Raw genomic sequence first — 21,754 nt, 5'->3', positions numbered from 1 at the left:
CCTGATTTATGTAAAGCTTTGTGTTCTTCATTTTCCCTAGCCTGACACTTTTTTGTGATATATGATGCATTTTAGCATTAAGTTTGCCATAAGCAAGAAAAGTCAGGACCCCCAAAGAAATATTAATGTCATCAGTAGACCCCACCACGTGTCTCTGGATTTTCAATTATTCAGCCTATTTGGGTTTGTTTCATGTAGTTATCTGACATTCAGATTCTCCTCACATATACTTACATTTTATATCTGAAAGAAATCTCAAATTAGAAACAAGAAGGATAAAATTCAATTTACTTTTTATGGGAACAGTGAGGTTACCATGGAAGAAAAAAAGCACAGATTTTATCTGCATGGAATGATAACATTAGAGAAGGTATTATGCATAGGAAAAAAAAAAAAAAGAAACATCTCTCAAGAGAGATGAGATGTAAATGAAAACTGTAATAATTGTAATAACATTTGGTAACAATCCCTTCAACCAGAAGAGATTGGCAAAGCATAGAAAGAAATGGGAAGAACTACAAAAAGATGACTGCAGTAGTGGCAGGAAGATCATTTTCAACAAAGTTGAAGCTCTTAAAAATGTTAAGGAGTAAGAAAAACATATTTTACCTGCAAAATAATGAAGAGAAAAATAGAAAAGTGTATATATATATGAATAGGTATATATAACAAAAACTAGGAAAAGTACTTTCTCATCTGACTTTCTTAGCTCACATTTAAGTTTGCAATACCTAAATCACAGGAGTTCCTATTCTTGTTCTCCATATTGCACTGAATCAGTAACTACTGAGGGAATCCCTGTTACTTACTGACAATTCTTTCAAGCTCATTGATCAGGGTATCTTCTCTACAATTTTTTAAAGTCAATCTTTAGATGTAACTTCCATATAGAAAAGATTAAACAATCAGCATGTTTAAAACTTGAGCACTAGGGATTCAGGTTTTAGAACCATCTACTCTGCAAAAGAAACAGCACAAAGAGATCCAAGCAAATCAACGCTGTTCATACAGTTCCTACTACAGATGCATTCTACTCTGTGGCTGGCTGTATGATGCGGGTTATGTATCTACTTGACTGCACCATGCTGGTTGAATATCTTAAGGTTTTAAAATGAAAAAAATGCTACACAAATATACTACCTTCATTCATTCATTCAACAAGCAAGTATTTATATTGAGTTTTTCATATATCATGTTCTGAAATTCAACTAAATATATACATCTTTATTCCAAAGAACACAAATAAAAAGATGTAGCTTACCTTCAAACTGTGACAATGCAACACGAAAAACCATGCATATAGCTTTAAAGGGAGACGACATTTGGAATTTACTTGCCTTATTCTCCAGGTGCATTTTCAGAAAATGAAGGTAGGCCACAGGTGCAAATGCATCAGCTGAATGCATAATCACTTTTGCCGAATCTCTGAAATGCAAAGTTATCAAAATCATATATATTTTAATGTACAATTTAACATATTGACAGTGCTTACTCACTGTGTAAAAGACTGCAAGAGAACCAATTGAGAATCTTTTTTTTTTTTTTAAACAATGCAGAAAATTTTTGCCATATAAAATTGGTCTGTTGAACATCACTCTATATACTTCACTAATTTACAAAAGGAATAATTTATACTTCCAGATAAGAATAAAGATATTTAGCTAGATATAGCCTATGCAATCATAATTGACATTATATTTTGCATTCCAGAGACTAATAAGTAATGCAATCTTTTCATTTTATCAATGTGAGATTTTTATAAGTCTATTTTTCATCATTAATGCTCCAGGGACTAGTTCTTGATGTATTAACACCATGCAATATTTCATGCTGAGAAACTGACTGATTTGACCATCTTGCATCTTATACTGAAGACTACTAGACACAACTTTTTAATGCCAAATGTGTTGGTAGCAATGATAAACTTACTGTGTGCTGATTCAAATTAGTTAATTGTAGCTTTTATTTTTACAGACACAATCTGTCATGTTTTGATTCAAAAGAGGCTTTATCTGTTCTATCCATCTGCATGGTTTTACTACTTAAGCAAAAGGTAGCTCTAGGAAATAAACATCAGAAAGTGAGAATCTCAAATGCCTTACAAAAAAACCTGAAAATTCCTATAAGAAATGCTGAAGACATACAGATAATTTTCTTGAAATTACAGTGCTGTTAAAACTTCACAGTATTCAATAAGTTTGGCCTGGGGATTCCAAACAAGATTTCTAGTAATGATATATGCGTACTGGAAACAGCTGAAGTTGCCCAGATTCCAATGACTTAATGAAAGTGTAAAATTAACAGAAATATCTGCTTTTTAAAATGTGGCTTAGGATTTAAAATCAAAACTCCTTAATGCAATCACCATCACTATATCGTACAATACACCTTTAGCATAAAAAATTCGACTTCACTTTTAATAAGCTTTTAATTTCATGATTATCAAGTCTATAGCTTCATTCTTGAGAGTTATTACCAAGACTTTTAAGATTGAAATATCATATTCTTTTAGGACTTCTTAAAGATAATCCCTTAAGATTAAAGTAATTCTTTTCAAATGGTCATGGTGCCTACTAATTCAAATAGGAATTTTGTAAATGGGTAGAATATAACTTCGGAAATTTTTAGTAGGAGGAGCACATTCATGGAAATCATAAAAACATACTTTGACATAGCAATGATATCTTGTACCTCCAGTGTCTGAGGATAATATCTCAATAAACACTGCTTGCTGTTGAAGGAAACAACAGCAATGGGGAAAGTCTGGTACTATTGAGTGATGCAGTAGTTACTTGAAATTTCAGAAAAGCTTATATCCAAAGTGAAAAAATAATATTTTAGGATTGTTCACTGTACAATTTTGTACAATTTAAATGCCTAGTAACTTTTAAAAAATACTTTAAAAATACTAAATAAGTATACTTCTAAAAAATACTTTTACAAGTAAAAGAAGCTGTATCCCCACATGTACCAATTCAACAGTGCAGCATGCATGCTAACCATTGATCCTTGTGCTAGCAGTTCTAAAACTGTGGAAGTTTTTAGATCTTATCTGTTGCTCAAGAAATAACGTAAACTGTAACATTTCCTCTAAGAATGAAATGAATTCCTGAAACAGACAGCTAACATGTGGATGGAATCACAGCAGGTATTTGGTTTAAAATGCTAACATTTCTCAATTGACGGCTCCATATAGGTAGATTATGTGGTTCTGAAAATAGTATTACAACATATATAAAATAAAATATTCTTCTCCATTTAAATCATTTTCTGTCAGCCTCTCAGAACATACACCTTTGTTTTAACTGATAAAATGTACTGTATTGTTCAATACTAAACAACTAGGTGGAAACTATAAGAGTTTTGTTATCAATAAGAAGTTACCAATTCAAAACACAGGAAGTCCTTAACTTGGACATTATGTATAGCTTACGAGATAGTAAAAGAAGTAAGTAAATAATTAAACAACATCAATACCAGAGAGCTTAAAATAAAAAAAACAGTCACTTGAGAGTTTCTGAAAATTGTAAGAGAAGTTCCACCTCTGGACTGAGTCATAATTTTCCTTAGGAACATAATTACATTGTGACAGAAGAAGAGGAATTTAGTTAAGGAACATTTTCAGAAGACTTTAGAAAACAACAAATAATAATTTGAAAAACTGTCCTAATTGTCTGATCCCCCAAATCACCTTGAGTACCTGGGAAATTAATTTAAAACAGAGAATAATATTTTCACAAAACACATACAAGTTAGGGCAAGTCTTCTTTGTCATTTTTTTTCTCAAGTTTACAAATTTAGTTTTGATTCTAAACCAAATCACAAGGCTAATGATAAAGCAATCAATGCAAAATTATATTTCCAAAACATTTTCAACATATCAATTTAATTTAGAAAGAAAACAAATTGAAGCATTCGGTATTCCATACATACCAATGGGCCTTTATCATTACATTAGATGGCCCTCACATAGACAAGAACTATATGATTTCCAGAGGTGTCAATCAGTTGCACTATAAATAAGAGTGAAATGCCAGACAGGAAGTGCTTGGTATCTCTTAAATATTGAGCATAAGAAAGATGACAACAAGCATTCTGATAAAACCAGATAAAAACCATCTGACTCCTGGTTGAGTATTTCTATTGTAAGATCTTTGTTTCTCTACTAAATACTGTTTATTTTCAAATGTTTCACTCAATTTGGCATGCTTGGTTTGTGAGGCATGTATTTAAATGAAGATTGAATGGTTTTGCAAGACTGAATTTAATATTCAAAAGCAAAATTAACCACATATTCTCACATTAAAACAACTCCCACTTCTCCATAACTGACATAAAGGTTATTTTCTTCCTGATAGAGCAGATTTCCTTTTTCAAAGATGACAATGTGAAAACAGTGAAAACACAGTCATAAGTTTCATGTGACAAAAGCAGTAACCAGTGAAAATGCTACCCAAAAGTAACATTGTAAATTATGGGCATATTAGATAAGGTTTTGATGTGGGAGGATGCAGGGGTGCCTTCTGTGAGAACTGAACTGTTCCCAGTTCCAGCTGGCTCCAAAAGGGACCCTATTACTGGCCAAAGCTGAACCCATTAGCTACACAAGTAGCACCTCTGAATAACTCATTTAAGAAAGGATAAAAAATGCTGAACAGCAGCTATGAGAAAGGAGTGAGAAAAGACACATGAGAAAAACAGCCCTGTAGCCACCAAGATCAGCACAGGAGGAGGTCAGGAAGTGCTCCGGGTGCAGAACAGAAGTATCCTGTAAGCCCACAGTGGAGCAGGTTGCTCCCCTGAAGCTCGAGAGACAGCAGACAGAGCAAATCTCCACGTACAGACCATAGAGATGAGTCTGTGGAGGAGCAGTTGGATGTGGCCTGAGAAAGGCCATAGCTTGCGAAGAGCCAAAGCAGGAGCAGGTTCCTGGCTGGAGCTGCAACCTATTAATTTTAATTGAGCAGCTCACTGGAGCAGTTTATTACCCTTTCCCAAATCAAGATGGTTTTGCCCATGATGCTCTCGACTAAGCCATCCTTCTGCCCTTATCTTGACCCATAAGCTTTTGCACCTTAATTTTTTTCCCAGCAAAGTGAGAGGGTAGCTTGGTGAGTATTTGCCAGCCAGCAAATACACTGTAACTGTTATATAGGAAAGAATCACCTCCAATGTCTTCCACAGAAACTTACACTAGTAAAATGTTTCTAAGGGATTTAGGAACCTTGAAAAAATTTGTACAGGTTTTAATCTCTAGCTTGTAATTCTTACAATGCCATTTAAGCTTAAAAATAATATCAGGATGTATATCACAACCATGGTTATTTAAACATCTGGAAACTACCAGCTTAATAACATGATTACACAGTTTGTTTTGATTCACCCAGTGAATATGAAAAACAAAAATAAAAACTAAGTGTAAAAATAACTAATAAATAACAAATGATTATAAACAACATTTAACGAAAAAGAAACTACAAATATTATTGTAAAAGCTCATAAGGTAATAGATTTTTACATGAATAACCCTTAAAAGGTACACTTTTATGACAAAGTAGGAGAGAGCTAAGCAGTCCTGATTAAGCCTGAGAAACAAAATGTCAGTGTAGCTATTCAGTTTCGACTATAGAAATGTATATTTAGAACTAGTTTGAGCAACTAATCTATTTCAGGTGTGCAAAGAGATCTTTCCAAAGGAACACTGGGGAATTGTATATCCAATTCTAATGCAATACCCAGATTTAATCTGAAACCAAATATAGTTAATAATGTAAACAATAAACTAAAGAAATTTAAGCCAAAAACTTACACAAGTGTATTTCATTTATCAGTTATAATCTAGCTACTCTTCTTCTAAAATATACATTTTGTCGCAAGTGTTGCAATACAAATAATGAACAGGCCAACGACTGGTAATGGGTAGTATTTCTCAAACAAAATGACAGTTTCTCAGAATTCTGTCTCTGACACCCACTGGAATTGATAAGACTTTATCACTTCAGTAGAAATCATATCAAACGTTAAATGTAAAAATGAATATCTCCAGACTCAAATTATCCAGTTTTTTAGTTAACTACGTAGGACATATCATGCAGTCAAACAATATTTCAGCTCAGCAGACTTCCACTATAGCAGCTTCTAAACCTTTTCACATTTTATCTATTCCTCTTCCTCTCCCTGCAATGAAACAGTCAAACAGTTTCTAGTTCTCTGCTCTATACAGATACCAGTGGTATGGAAAAATGAAACAAATAAATCTTCACTGTGGAAGCTTTACCATATATGCACAATAATCCTGACCTTCCATAAGACGACCATCATCAATACATGATTACTAATCTGTTTACTTGTCTAAGAAAAGGAACATCAGTTGAAACATCTCACTCAAAGCAAGCAGACTTAGCTATTTAACAGACTAACATGAAACTTACAACAAGACTCAAACATTATTCATATCCCACTACACAGATTTTAGCAATTTATGTCAAAAGAAAAAGCTACTCAGTAAATACTAGATGGATTCATCCTATGTTTGTATTTAAAATATCCTCTAATAATGGAAGAAAAATGTTTTCGTTATCATTCTAAGCTGCTAAACTTACACACACTCACTTGCGCACACACACACAGAGTTAATGGAACCCACAGGCTACTGATGTGGCAGTTTATCAAATGTAGCTGTAATGAAAGATAAATATTACAGGCAATTCACACTTCATGAAAGGATAAAAGTGTCAGTGTGCAGGTACCAGTTTTACTGCAGGCCATAATCAGCAAGTAAACGAAAGTGCAAATGTCTAAGAAGTTTATAGCTTTCTATGAAGGCCTCGTCTTGTCAGGTATTGATTTAGGTTTTCAGAGGACTTGGCTAGTGTTAAACAAAGTGAGTGTTTGTGAACTTAGAGGATGTGTTTTTCACTCTGCCAACAAAAGCTGCCTCAAGCTAAATGTGAAAATGCTCTCATCGCTTTAATATAAGGAAATGGAAGAAACTGTTCCTTACACAACTATTTTCTTCTTAAATAGAGGGCAGTCCAGAGTGAATGTTTCATATTCTCCACCTTCTCCGCAAATGTGGACACCATATTTCTCAGAAACCTAACACAAAAGGAAAATTTAAACATACAGGTATTACAGTAAAGCACTCAGATTTTGCTGATAAATTCAGTGTGTACCTTCTAAAAGACCACTCATTAAAATAATAAAAAATCCTCAAATATCACACAAAAGATTCTTGATTTCTCTGTATCATGTATCACAATGACCTTTGAAATACCATTGTGTTATATTTTAAGTAGAATTGGTACTGCAGTATTCAGGTAGACAAATCAAATCTAATCTAATTATTCTTCCGCAAGAGACTAGAAAGTTTGTTCAGACACACGAATCTGGTTCTCTCCCTTTGGCATAGATAGTTCACTTCTGTGAGGAGCTTGTACAGTAAATCAATACAAGATGTAGCACTTTACATAGCAGTGTACAACAAATAAAATTTCTGGCAACTGAGTTAACAATCACTTCCATACTTTTGTAAATAACTATCTTGTTCTCAAAAATTCTCATAAATTGAACTTTCCAAGTCAAAAGCAAAAGCAAAAACTGAAGAGGTAATAATGTGTCGCTTCCATTCCAAATCATACTAAGTGCGGTCTCTAAGTTGATATATATATATAAATATTCCTGAAGCTCTGGGAATCACACTAAAACAGAAAATTACATAATTCAGTAAATTTCAAATAAGAGATATGATTAACATCAGTGACTGTGGAGCATGAACCAAAGTTCATTTCTCTGAGTAAGAAGAATGCAATTGCTAAACAGTTCATTGCAATTCTACGTTGACAGTGTCAGTAGGTAGTAATCAAGCAACTGCATCATGCCCAGAGCAGAGACACCCCCCCCCCCCCATCCCTATTACCCTGCAGGAAAAATTCTGATCCTGGTTATATCGCATTTATTTAAATTCAGTTAGGTAAACAAAAGGCCTATGTCCTCTTCAAATTTTTTCTATTATTGAAGAAAAGGATAACAATCTGAGAAAATAATACATTGATAATACTCTACGTGACCTTGTGGTTTAAGGGTTCTTGTAGTAGAAAATCTAAGTCTCCTTTGTAAGAAATGTTAAATCTTTTTTTTTTAATGTATTACTACTGGAGACATTTTTCATTTTCCCTTAAATATTTTCTTAAAAAGAAAATGAACAGAAGAAAACCTTTAATCAAATGCTCTTTATAAATTACACTTCTGACACAAGAAAGAATGTATTCTGTCAACAATAGCAAAAAGATTTCTACAGGACAAATACATCAAGAATAATTAATGTTGATGCAATGAGAATGGACAATCTACAAACACTTAGTCAAAACCTTTTATTCTTCTTGGAGCTTCCATAAAATAAATAAATTAATTAAGCCCTCTAAACAAAATCATAATATAAAATGAAGAAGAGAAACCTGGACAAGATATTTCTAACAGTAACTTTTTCCATTGTGAAAAGAAGTCACTTTTAAAATTGGTAGTTTTGCTTGTGGATATTAGTACCCGTAATAATTAGAGGTAATACCAAATACTCAAAAAGTGAAAGACAGTTTATTATGTTTGCGGTGGAAAATCCATTTTTTCAGTGTTACTGGCTTTAAATCATGCTCGTCAGCATTTACACTGGGTGCTAAAGAGTTTTGCAGTTCCCACTAATGTCAACAGGAATTGAGGACATTCAACAGCTCTTACACAACGGACATTTAATGTGTATTTCACAAGTGAGTGGTATTTTAAAGATGTTATCAATGACAACAGAAACTTGTCTTCTAATCATTTAGAACACTAACATTTTTTCAAGACTAATATATTTTATTTTGCAAGCTGTAAGTTATATTCATAATGATACAACATAGACTCTCATCTAAATTTTGTGATTGCTACGACTGATCTCAAATGAGCCAGAAAATTAAAAATTACACTACTAAATATACAAGTCCAATTCAAAATCTATAAGAAATATATGAAGAAATTAACTTCCAGGCTATTCATCTTAACTCAAATACACAATCAGACAAAGGGTGTATAAAAGAAGAATTCAAACTTTACCAAAGAATAGCCTCTTCTAACTTTGGGTACAACAGACAAGGAGAAAAGCTGACTTTATGACTGAAGTTGAGTAATATAAAATAGAATATATGAATTCCAGTGCTTCCTGTCCAAGCGTAGACTTTTTTCCCAAGTCAGAAATTCTATGTAACTATAGAAATGCTCTTTACATCCACAATTACTCATCAACTTATAAGGCAAGCACTAAAAAAAAATATTTCTATTAATAGGGACAGAAGTACAGACAAATATTACCATGATATACATTTAGCATTCTATTAATAAATTCCAAGGAGAGGGTGAACAGCCTCAGAGATTTGGCAGGTTGCCAAAAATATTTCAACGTAAAAAGCTAGGGCTCCTGGTATGCAAGAAGTAGTCATACAAAAACAATTTAGTAATTATATAGCAACCATTCCTCAGTAATTAAGGTCTTATAATTTAGAGAAAAAAATCAGGAACTTTCCTTGTCATTGTCTTGAACCAATACTTATGATAAAAACATATGTAGCAGATCATTGTTGTACTTACAAACTCAACCTCCTATATGTAATAAGAAAAATATTGCAAATCTAATTTAAAGTTCTTCCCACTTAATACTTCACTTTGTTTTCCCACTCAATATAATCAGAAGACTGAAAATTTAGGCAGCAATTTATTTCTCCCCAAAGTAATTCCATGAATGAAATCAGAGCTATATTTCTCTTTTAATTAACATTGACACTGATCAGAACAATAAAATTTGTTTCTCCTCCTTCCGGTAAATTATAAGCACCTCGCTCTCTCATTCTGTCTACCAGGATTTCTGATGCTGAAGATTTCATTGGTTTGCATAGTAATTTCTCAAAGTTTACAGTTACTGATTTGTTTTTATCACTTCTTAAATCCAACTAAGCATCCAAAAAAGGCAATTTACTTGTACTTTGACTTTCATAGCATGCGCATGCAGAGGAAACTGCTACATGCACAGGGATCCGTTCTGCAGTCTCCCTGACAATGACCCAATAAGCAGTTACAAATACTCAGCCCATGGGCTCTACACTTTTCTTCCCAAAGCCCTCCATCATTCCACTGGGAGTTGGCAGTGAGCAAAATTACATACTAAAAAGCAAAGGAAAAATAGTAATGATTACTTCCCTTCCCCCCCAGCCCCCCAAACAGGTTATGCACCATGCAGTTTCTCACCATTTTTTGACTGCTGGCCAGCCAGTACCCAAGCAGCAGCTGCCCCCTCAACTCCCCACAGCTTTATTATTCATCATTATGCCATACGGTATGGCACATTCCTTTGGCCAGTTTGAGTCACATGTCCTGGTTCTGTCCTCTCCCAGCTCCTTCTAGTCCCTTGCTGGCAAGACAGATGAGGCTCAGATTGGGTATTAGGAAAAGGTACTTCACCAGAGGGTGCTCAGGAACCGAAAAAGGCATCCCAGGGCAGTGGGTAAGACACCAAGCTGCCAGAGTTAAAGAAGTATTTGGACAACACTCTCAGAAATGGGGTCTGGATTTTGGGTGGTCCTGTGTGGAGCCAGGAGTTGGACTTGATGATCCTCATGGGCCCTTCCAACTTGGAAAATTCTTTAACCCTATGGGTCTTTGGCTCTTTACAGCACCTGCTCAGCAATTACTAAAAGATCATTGTGTAATCAAACTTGTCTTTCTCCTGAAGTCAAAACATGGCCTCATACCAGACGCTATGAATAAAATCAACTCTGTCTCAGTTTAAACCTGGACAGGGTTGTTGTTAATTTCCTTGAGGACAACAAAAGAGTAAGCTCATTTTGTCACAGACAACATACAAAACCACAGTTTCAGAACAATTATTCTTAGATTGTACATAGTTCAGTGTTAGATTCTTCTCCTTCAAACTCAAAGACAATGTACAAAATCTGGTCTTCTTATTCTTACTTATACACCTTTTCTTTAAGTAAATGTACTAGCTCCATTTATAAGCATTTACATACTGTGCTGACTACATACCCCCATGGACAGAATTTAGTATATGCTCAGGTATAAATTTGAGTAAGAATTTATTCATACAGGCCCTTCTGTATGCAATCCGACTACATAAAATATGATATAAACTGTTCAGATGGTGACAGTTACAGAGAAATTTTATATCACATAGGAACTTGTCACATCTATTATTTGTTAATTTTTCTGACTTTCTAAAATACTGCACTCAAATTACAACTTTGCCTATGAGTATTTTTTCAGTAATACAGTAATACCTCCAAAAGATAAGGCTCCATTTGATCCAATGTTTTTCCAAGATGTTTATCTGGATCTAAACCTGAAAAAAAAGAAAAAGAAAAAAAAAAAAAAGAGTTAAAATATGTTTTACGGAGTAATTATATGACTTTTTTTTTTTTTTTAATGTAGCTTGTCTACCACAGAAATTGTCCCACTGTATCTAAAAAAAAGTTATATCTAAAGAAAACCTACTTTGTCAGAATTCTTTCATCCCCATTGGGCAAAATGTTTTCATTTCATTCATCATGCTCATGATGAACAAGGCTAATTATTTTTGTACTGCATGCCAACTAGATAAGCTGTTGTTTTCCTTCCCTTTCAATAACCAGCAAAGAAAACACATGGGTTCACAGTAATAGATAATCTTCACAGAAATTACCTTCTCACCTTAGAATTTCAGTTGGAAACTAGAAAGTTTCCTTTCTACAAATATGTTAAATTAAAATACAAGTTATTGTAGTCTCTGCAAGAGATACGTTAAATTATAGGAAAAGACAAACTTTTCCTTAAAAAAAAAACCAGAAAAAAAAACAAAACAAAACCTTCTCATACATGTCTCACAAAAAAAAGGCAAGAATTAGAAAGGATGGAGATATAAAGAGAGTTCAGATTTACAGAATATCTGAAATGCTTTACCTTCTGATGCATCACAAAATATTCTGTAAGATGTCTATGTATTGATCTATTTTTCCTAAACAAAAAAAGTAAGCTTTATTAGTATTTGATAGTACCAATACCTTGCCTCTCTGCATTCCTTTCTTGGCTTTTTGCCTTTATGAGTTTTGTCAGCTTAGGGCTGCTACATGGTCACTTCTCAAGAATAAAACAAATAATTGGCAGTAATCAGCACTGGGATAAAAAAAAAAAAAAACACCCAGGAAAAATTATTTCAAGAGCTGACATACTCATCAATGAGTAACCAAATTAATATTCTAGTTAGATTTGAGAGTAAGTGGTCAAAAGGTCTTAACATTCAAAGAAAGTAAAACAGAATGATGACTTCTAAAACTGAAGATACACTGGAAAGTTTTCAATGATCACATTTCCTAGTACTCATCACAATACTCATCTATGTCTTCCTAGTGTACTACTTTATATAATAATGGTATCATCAAAGAGCTGCCAGCAGAATGTCTCAATTTAGAAGTAATTTCTAAAGCATGTTCCTCGCAAAGCACTTTAGCTCACTGATAATAGAAGTTGTTATATAAATGTATGGTTTACTATTATCTAAAGTCTTTGCTGAGTTTTTTGCTGCCTTTTAATTTTTACAGTGATGCTCTTGATATATTTAAATTTCAGTGAAAATAAATTAACAAGGTAGAGTGAATGAGATTTCAAAACATAAAATTTTTTAAATATTTCATTAAAGTGCATTAAAAATTCCCTTACTATTTGAGGAGACACTTTGCAAACTGCTTAATAATTAAAAGGAAGGAGGACAGTTTTTCCACCTCTGTTCTCGTCTTAGTAGTGATTTACCGCTCTTTATTAACAGAATGAAAATGTTCATTGCTACACAGAAGATAATGATCGTTTATGCTTGTGAAAATCAATTCAAGATAACTTCATTTCAATATACTTACTTTGCTCTGAAAACCTTTTTTTTTTTTTTTTAATACATTTCAAAATCCCATCATTGTCCATACTATATAATCAGGCCAATAAAGCATATTTCTAGCAGGTTATATTTGTTAATCTGCCATATAAAAGATAATGGAGCAAAAAGGCAAATAAAAGAAATGTTCATTAAAAACTACCTTTATTCTCAAAATGTAAACTACTTCTACGGATACATATGTACATGCATTATCAGATGAGGCTATAAGCACTGATTAACCCCAAATTGGGCATTGGTTTGTCCCTAAGATTTGGGATGAATATTTTTAAATGATTTATAAGATCAACAGCATACAGTCTTCAGTTTGAAAAATATCTTATATCATCTTCTTTTAATAGGTATGAGTTTGCTTGTCCACTGTTTTTAAACTTCTTACAATGATTTAGCTGGAGAACATTTTCTCCAGAGCAAATTTACTCATCAACTTAAATGATCATGAAGCACATGCAGATATCATGACCACTTAATTAAATGTAGAACATATGCATTTATGCTATACACTGTGGTGAAAGCAGATCTGGCCTACAGTAAACAATTGCAATGACTCTGTTGATGTCTTGCAATGAACACCAGCTTAACATCATGTCCTTGAATTTAATGGAACAGGTGTGAGTAGCATACTATTTACATAAATATACAATATAAATATTTATATAATATAAATATACATACTCATTGCACAATACCAGATTAACATTCTCTTCTTCATTCACTACTTTTCCAAGATAGTCAGTCCCTCTCCTTAATAAAACTATTCATTTAAAGTTAAACTAAATTCTCATTACAAACAAGTCAGAAAGGAAAGTTGTTAAATCCAGACATACTAATATATTATTTCTCTCATAATCTCTCTTTGATTTTCAGAATACACCTCTACTGCTTTGCTCCCATTTAATAAATAATAACAAGTAAAAAGAAACTATTATATAAATATCGTAGAAAATGCAAATTAATTAGCTGTATACAGACAGTTTGTAAACACTACAATAATTATTATCCCTACTTTCATGAAAATCTATAGAAATGCAATGTAACCTTTCTCTTTCTTAATAGTATTCTACTTTCTGGTGGCTTGTCTTTCTTTTGAAAAGTATCTTTTCTTTCATTTTTTACTAAGTTTGCATTGCGAGAAAATGATCTGGTAAAGACATCAAGAACCAATATAACTGGTAGCTCACAGATCCAAATTCAAATTGCAAATAATAGTGTACATATACAGATGAAGCCATACTCTTACTGCTAAAGTAAAATATCATACTTACAAACCATATTTAACAAGCAGTTAATAAACATTAGTCACTCTGAAGGTAATGCCTCCCATTTATTTTCATGGAAACTACAATAGATACTAAGAACACAAGAATACTATTTGATAGAGCAATTTCTCAGCTACAAAACACTATTTTTCAACATAATCACCACCAACTGCATTTTTGCCAGCGATGAACAAAAGCCTGCATGCCACACCCCTAAAAATCTGTGGAAGTGATCCACTGCTGTGGTCACCACTGCAGAAATGCACCATTTGCTGCCTCGCTGTGCTCACATTCACTGTTTGATCTCCATAAACATTCAGCAAGTGTTGATGAATGTAAATGGGTGCCGTATGTTCAACACATAGGAATTCAATGACACACCTTTGCTCCAGACACACTTCATCAGACGTCATTTTATCAGGCTGTCCCTTTGTTGCCATATTTAATGTGGCAAAAAAATATAGCAAAACAGTGGTGGGAAGATTCCGCTTCTACTGTCATAGTAGCAACATCTGCCTCTGACACTGAAGGTCATCATAATAAAATAGGAGGTAATACTTTTGGACCAGCCTTTGTAAATTCTTCTATTTTGTATGGTTTTGTTTTTTTGTTTTTTTTTTTAATGAAGAGAAGATTGATTAACATACTCAAAACAACTTAGTCTATAAAGGAAAGCAGTGTATATTAAATTCTTAGTATATTCAATTTAACCACATCCTCCAGACGTCTCCATAAAAGTAGCTAGGAAGAAAGCTGGATGGATGGATAAACCAACAACAAGGTTCGGATCTGGATGACTGTTGTAAAATGAATAAATTAGTTAGGAATAGAACTGTAATTTGCAGCACTGACATCTATTTTACTTAACTTGCATGTATCAATGGGAAGCAATTACAATTCAATTAAAATATTCACTTTTATTACTTTACTGACTGACCTTGAAGTTAATGCCTGCTTTATTTAATTGCATCATCTATGAATAAATGTTAACCCTAGAATGTTATGCCCCATTATTTTCAAAGCATTTTTAACTCCCCAACTGAATTACATCAGTCAATTTATAATGTCCTGTCAAGAAAGCAAGTGGGGCTTTATTTCTTTGAGATAGATCAGTACATGACAACATAAACATCTTGCAAGATTTGCTATTTTTAGCAGTACTCAGTAAAACAAGTTTTGCTTTCACCTCAACTTTTGTTTTAATATAAAATCAGTTCATGAGAGTACAAATTGTATAATCACTTCAAATTAATGTGAACTCCATCTGCAATTACTAACAAATCCACTGACAGGAACAGAATTCTTGCACCTATCAACATTTACAGAACTCTTGTGCACAGTCACAAGACAAATGTTGTAGAGAACTGCAGCAACATAAACACCAGTGCAGAAATTCAGGGCTTTGGTAGTAAAAAACTAGTTGGAACAGAGACTGTAGGACTATTGTTAAAAGTAAAATCCTATACCTAATGTCTTTTTTTTTTTTTCCCTTAAATAATCATCATTGATTTTTCTGAAACAGCACTAAGTACTTCTATTTTATTGGGATAATTTACTTGTTAAGGGAATAATATAGATAGAGAATCTGGAGACATAACTGCTCCTCAAGGTTAGTGGTAAAATTAACCTCAAAGGCTGGTTGTAGAACATGTTCCCAGTGCAGTTTATTTAGGAACACTTTATTTTAATGCTTTATTCCTCAGAAGTTCATCAAATATTTTCTAAACTAGGTTAGTCTGATGTCATCAAATTTTAAAATTCAAAAGGTAAAAGCTCCTAAAACTCTTCATACCAGCAATATTAATTTTATCTGTAATCTCTTGTGAGTTCTTAATAAAGTTATTTGTATTCTATTTACATTCAGGATTCAAAGCAACTTAGCTCTACTATTTCAGAAATAGAAATGTCAGTAATTCTTTCAAGAAATTTTGTAATAGTGGAATATTTTCACATGTACTTTTAAAAGTCTAAAATGTTCATAGCTGAAGAAGACATTTTGGAAGAAGAAAGGATAAACTGTTGTTTTCAACTCCTTCTTCTCTGATCTTTCAAAACAAGACGTTATATAGCAAGTAGTTCAGCTTGCTGAAAACACTGCCCCAACCAACTTCCCTAAAGGAATCTCCATGAACTTCAGAGACATTACAAACTGGTTTCGTACTTCTACTAATGTATGGTTTTCCTCATAGAAATCTGTTTTCAGAGTTTTTAAACTTTGGCATACTGAAATGTTTTGAGTAGAATTAGTTTAAAAGAGCTCAACCACCATAGTTGGGATTTTTTTTTAAAAAAATTTTCTTTCCCTGATAAAAGATTCTGAAATTTCTGTGCTTTGAACATTTGTAGTGCTATTAAGCTTAGAAGAAAGGGATTAAAAATTGATTCTGTGGCATGAACAAGTGCTTAAATTTGTTTCACTGTCATTAAAGTCATCCCACGCAGACAATTTATAAAACGTTTAAGATGCACAGCTCCCAGATAAATCAACAGGGACTTCTGGAAGAGCAAACCAGTAGACTGCCTGCAGAAGGGCAAAAGCTAGAACATAAATGAAGAAGCAATTTAGACAAGAACACATAGAAACCTGGAAAGGGAAGTATCATTGGCTCTACACACATATGCATTTAAGGGTTTGAGCTTAAGCTCTGTTTCAGCACCAAAATCTGTGTTGTGATTGCGCGTTGTACAAAACACTTAGTACATATTAATTCCATAAAAAAAGGTAGGCATTTGGACTTCCATTCTGACTGAAATATTAAAGGTGGTTTTTTTTTTGTCTTGGTTCCCCCTCCCCCCCCCCAGTATAAACAGTGTGCACTTATTCTCATAAGAAATGTATTGAAGGCGAATATTCCTCTTAAAACATCAAGGAAAACTACAATTGTTGAGGACAAATTGCTCTAACTGCATGACATAAAAATAATTTCAACTGCATTAACAGAACTGAATTTTTCTATAAATGGCACTTAAGTTTTAGTGTCAATTCTTCTCTCTGCAAGAATTAGAAACAGTTAAATTATTTAAGTAAATTAAAAATAGGTAAAACTCTATTCTCAATTTCTACTGAGGACCACACCATGAGGAACCTTAATATTCCTTCCAAACATAACCTTCCTCTTCCTCCTCCTCCTCTCATTTCAAGTTGAGTATTAGAACTTTTGCTGCAGTAGAAGTTTTAGAACCTGGTATAGTTAGAAGCAGTACATAATGTTACCAAGAATAAAAATGGAACCTGTCACATGCAGATTCTACAAGCTAATTATTGTTTTAATCCACACAGCGTGTCCACAGAAGAAGGATGTCAAAACTGCATCTCATGACTGTGGTCTACTACACTGTCTCACACAAACAGTGGATATTACTGGAACTTCAAGTGCCCACATACTAATTATTCTAACTGGTTTTATTTTAGCTATTACTGAATGACCTAATTCTAGCTTTCTGGGACTTCCACAGAAGGGAGATATATTTCAAATACAAAAATATCATGCATCACACAGGCATCTTGAACAACAAAAAAGTGGCAGTGCAGACAGATATGCACAGAAAACTTTTTTTTTTTTTAATTGCTTAGGTTTGTGTGGAATATTCTTCTCTCATTGTTAGAGCCTCCAAAACACACTCGAAAGGAAAGCAAGCTAATGTACTTATAGATCTACAGAAGGCATGTGAAGAGGTCTTGCTGACAATACTGTTCTTGCATGCAAGCGAGAGCAATTGGTATTCCATCTGGAAAAGCACGCTGTTCTGAGACAGAAAATTCTTGCCACTGGCAAAGTTTATGGTATTAATTTGTAATGGTGGATTTAAGGAAACATACTAAACTAATATTCATTTACTTGCATAATTATGTGTTTTCTACATAAACCGACAGGCTTTACCTTGCCAATACTGGCACTGAGTTAATAGAAAACAGGACAAGGTGGGTGTACATGTATGCCAGCTCTGATGAATGTCAAGCTCAAGTTACTGATTTGCTTCTTGAATTAACATCTGTACAACGTACTACCTAATGCATTACCCTTCAGAGTATTAAATCTGCTATTTTTAATATTTTCATCGCAGTTTAGCTTTGATTATTAATCTGAGAGGCGAAAAGTTAAACTGTATCTTAGCTTCTTTGCCACTTGATATATTAAACAGCCTTCATACCTTAAATTCACTTTAATAAGGCATGCAATTATTAAAGCATTACAGAATGGCCCCAGAGCACACAAGCTCCATTAAATTTGCTTACATCCAATTATGTCCGCCTGAGGCAGGTGAGAAATTGACTCTGATAAGATCTTTCTTTTACCTGTAGCCAAAAAAAAAAAAAAAAAAAAAGGAAAAAAAAATCTCACAGTCGTTTTCTATCTAATTGCTATCTACAAGTATTTATGGTATTTGCTCCTCAAAAGAATAGTCAACAAAGGACTCATTGAGCACTAACAAGTCTGTTTTAAGTTTTTTTTCTTTTAAAAGGCTGCAGAATACAAAGGAAAAGCTAATCTCGCTTCAGGGATGAGGCAATAATGTCTGTTTGTGAAGCAGTTTTATCTCTTGTTTAAATCATCTGTTTTCTTTAATATATTTTAGATAAATTATAAACAGTACATACTTGTTCCATTTTGGGGCCATTGTTTGTTTGCTTATTTTTCCTAATTAGTTCCCTTTAATTATATAAAATAGCCTAAACTCCATGAAATATAATTTTGATCAGAAAAAGCACACTGTATATTCTTGCTGTCATTCATTTTTAATTCTTCAGCTTAAGGAATGTAAGTATTTTATTTTACAAAAAATAGAACAACCATCCAACCTAAAAAATTTTACATAGCTTGAAATTTTTATTCCCTTAAATTTTTTTTTTTTTTTTTAGATTTAAAAAAGTGTAATACAGTAGAAAACACAGCATTTAACTCTGATGGTCTCCCACAAATTCAGGAAAATTCCATTAAACTGCATCATTTGTTATTTTTCTGTGAAGTAGGGAACATGGCATTTCTAATCCCATTTACAGACCCTATGTGAGCCCATCACAGTGATAACATAAAAAGTTGTTAAAAAACATTATCACCTAAAGAGAAGTGAATAAAGAACAATAAAAAAGAAATCATCTTTAAAAATGTATAGTTTACATACATAGTATGTAAAGTATAAATGGATTATAATTCAATTCCTGATTGATATTTCAGTAGAAATAACTTTGCTATAAATGAGTCCTTTAAAGAAGATGGACAGACCTTAAGAATCAAGGTGATAATTGTCCAAAAGAACAAGCCATCAGATTTCTAAGGCAAGCTTATGCAACTCTGTTTTTTAAACATACTGTATTGGCCACCAAAGCCATTGATGCTACTGAATTGTAATAGTAGCCATTCTTTGGTCCAGTGGACTATAGACCTTCAGTCAACTCAGAAAAGAAACGGTCCTTTGGTCATGTTACGCATAAAACTTCACCTATTATTTTTAAATGCAATACTGAATAGAAACTTGAAATGAATATAGTCTACCATATAATCATATTCCATATTTCTCAGCCATATTTTTATGTGGCACATAAAACATGTCATTCAATAAGACTTGCTATAAAACTTCACTTGAACTCTAAACAATAAACAAACAAATAATCTTTTGATTTGCTCTATTACATAAACCTCATATGACATATTTGACAATGCAAAGATATTAATACTCTGGTGCACTAAGAAACTATAGTGTAAAAGCCACTTTTTTAGAAGAAAATGACAAACTTGCAGTTTGCTATATGTTTTGTAAACTCAGAGACTGTTGTTACACTAGATGTTTTAGCCTCATATGACATATTGTTTTATGTTAATTTGTTGTATTTCTATTAAAACTTTTATGGTTGTTTTATAATATCGTGTAGTCACCAGTTTGCATAATCTATAAGTGTCAGTACTGTGAACCACTGAATTATGCTTGCATCTTTACTGCAATTCAAAACTAAATTGTAACACAAAACTTGCAAAGGAATTTAATAACCATGCTCTGAAGAATTACTTTCCAGCTTATTCTTCTCAGAGAAAAGAATGAATTGTATACAAGTAGTTATTCAGACAGCATGACTGTTCTTCAACTATACTGGTTTTGGCTTTTCTTGTTTTTTTTTTGTTTTTTTTTTTTGTTTTTAAATATTTATTTATTATTTATTTATTTATTTATTTATTTATGCTCATACCAATATTTATTATCCAGAACAGTAGAACAACTTCTCTGTTTCTTTTTCTCTTATGTTGTGGATTTGTTCATTGAAGTTTTGTTAGACAACACTGTTTAGAGTCTGAATACATACCAAAAGCTGCCACTTTTATAATTATGGCTTCAATGTTAGATGATATCATTTCTTTAAGCAATATTTCCTCCCTCCGACGCCAAAGGTAAGCTAAAGGTTGAAGATTAAGTCTTCTGCATCTTAAGAGAAAGAATAACAACAAAAAATGAAAACCAAGCATTATATTTTTGTACAGAATAAGTAATTTAAAATTAAAGAAAATGATAAAGCTAACATTAAAAAAAAAAAAAAAAAGAATCTTGTTCTGACTGCAGTTTACCTACATAAGATGCAACTCATTGATATCAATAAATTTGAATGGGAACATAAGGAAAACTGAAAGGAAATGCATTTCTAAACCTTTATGGATGAAAATCCTTTAACATCTTAGGAAATGATAACTTTTTTATGAACACAGCTAAGGCAAGAGTTACTATGAGATAACTGTTGCACATGTTAGCAAATAAAGTTTGTTGCTCTCAACAAATCTGTGATTTGAATCAACAGCCAATGAAGAAAATCACTAATGGGAATGTTTACAGTTTGAGTACAAAGTAATAACTCGATAATGTAAATTTAATTATTAGTTTTTATATATATCATACTGATATAGTATTTGATTATCATAGTAGAGAATCACTAATTTGCTAATGGTTAAACCTTCTGTTAGTTGTCAAGTACCATCAGTTGGTGATAAAGTGTATAATGCCTATGTTCTGGAAAATTTAAAAACATTAAAATATGGGGACTACCTCAATGTGCGAACAACAGAAGGAGATGACAGTGTCTTCTACTGGGATACAAGCACTACGGACCAATAAAAAATATTGAAAAAAATTAGCTCAACCCTTCTGACAACTGATGATGACTGAAGAGGAGCGCAATCTCAGCTGCTAACCCTAAATGAGGGCAAGGAGGGGCAGACCCAGAATCCACCCCTTCTGGTCACTCAAGCGCAGCTGAGCTCCCTGGGTTTGCCATGCCTCTTCACCCGGTGCTCAATCATTGGTTCAGGCCATGACTTGCTAATTCCACTGCACTCAAATAACGCAAAAGTTTTATTTATTTGTCACTTAACACTGCTTGATAAAATAGATATCCCATCACTACTACCATCAAGAATTTGTAGTTAAATGGATTTCTAATGTTGACATCTACATTCATAGTTAGCACCCATGTATATCTGATTGGTTTTGTGATTGTTTTCAGATATTTCAATAGAGAAATCAATTGTGAAATTACTAGAAATATTTAGCA

At 33.0% G+C, this 21,754-nt stretch overlaps 1 protein-coding gene across 3 annotated transcripts in view; it reads right to left on the bottom strand.

Moving 5' to 3' along the window:
* DPH6 (diphthamine biosynthesis 6) overlaps nucleotides 1-21,754 on the bottom strand; it is a 182,795-nt gene that overhangs the window by 116,934 nt on the left and 44,107 nt on the right. For all 3 annotated transcript variants that reach the window (XM_090141267.1, XM_090141268.1, XM_031593741.2), the window contains exons 5-8: nucleotides 20,519-20,637; nucleotides 11,322-11,383; nucleotides 7,004-7,098; nucleotides 1,338-1,425 (exon numbers count right to left, since the gene is read on the bottom strand). In XM_090141267.1, the coding sequence (XP_089997393.1) occupies nucleotides 1,338-1,425; nucleotides 7,004-7,098; nucleotides 11,322-11,383; nucleotides 20,519-20,637 (364 nt within the window). The remainder of the gene's footprint in view (nucleotides 1-1,337; nucleotides 1,426-7,003; nucleotides 7,099-11,321; nucleotides 11,384-20,518; nucleotides 20,638-21,754) is intronic.

The sequence above is a fragment of the Phasianus colchicus genome, chromosome 5, assembly GCF_987193195.1.
Source record: "Phasianus colchicus chromosome 5, bPhaCol1.hap1.1, whole genome shotgun sequence".
NCBI lineage: Eukaryota > Metazoa > Chordata > Aves > Galliformes > Phasianidae > Phasianus > Phasianus colchicus.
Note: the sequence above shows the minus strand (reverse complement) of the source record. Positions and strands in the feature narration are given on the sequence as shown.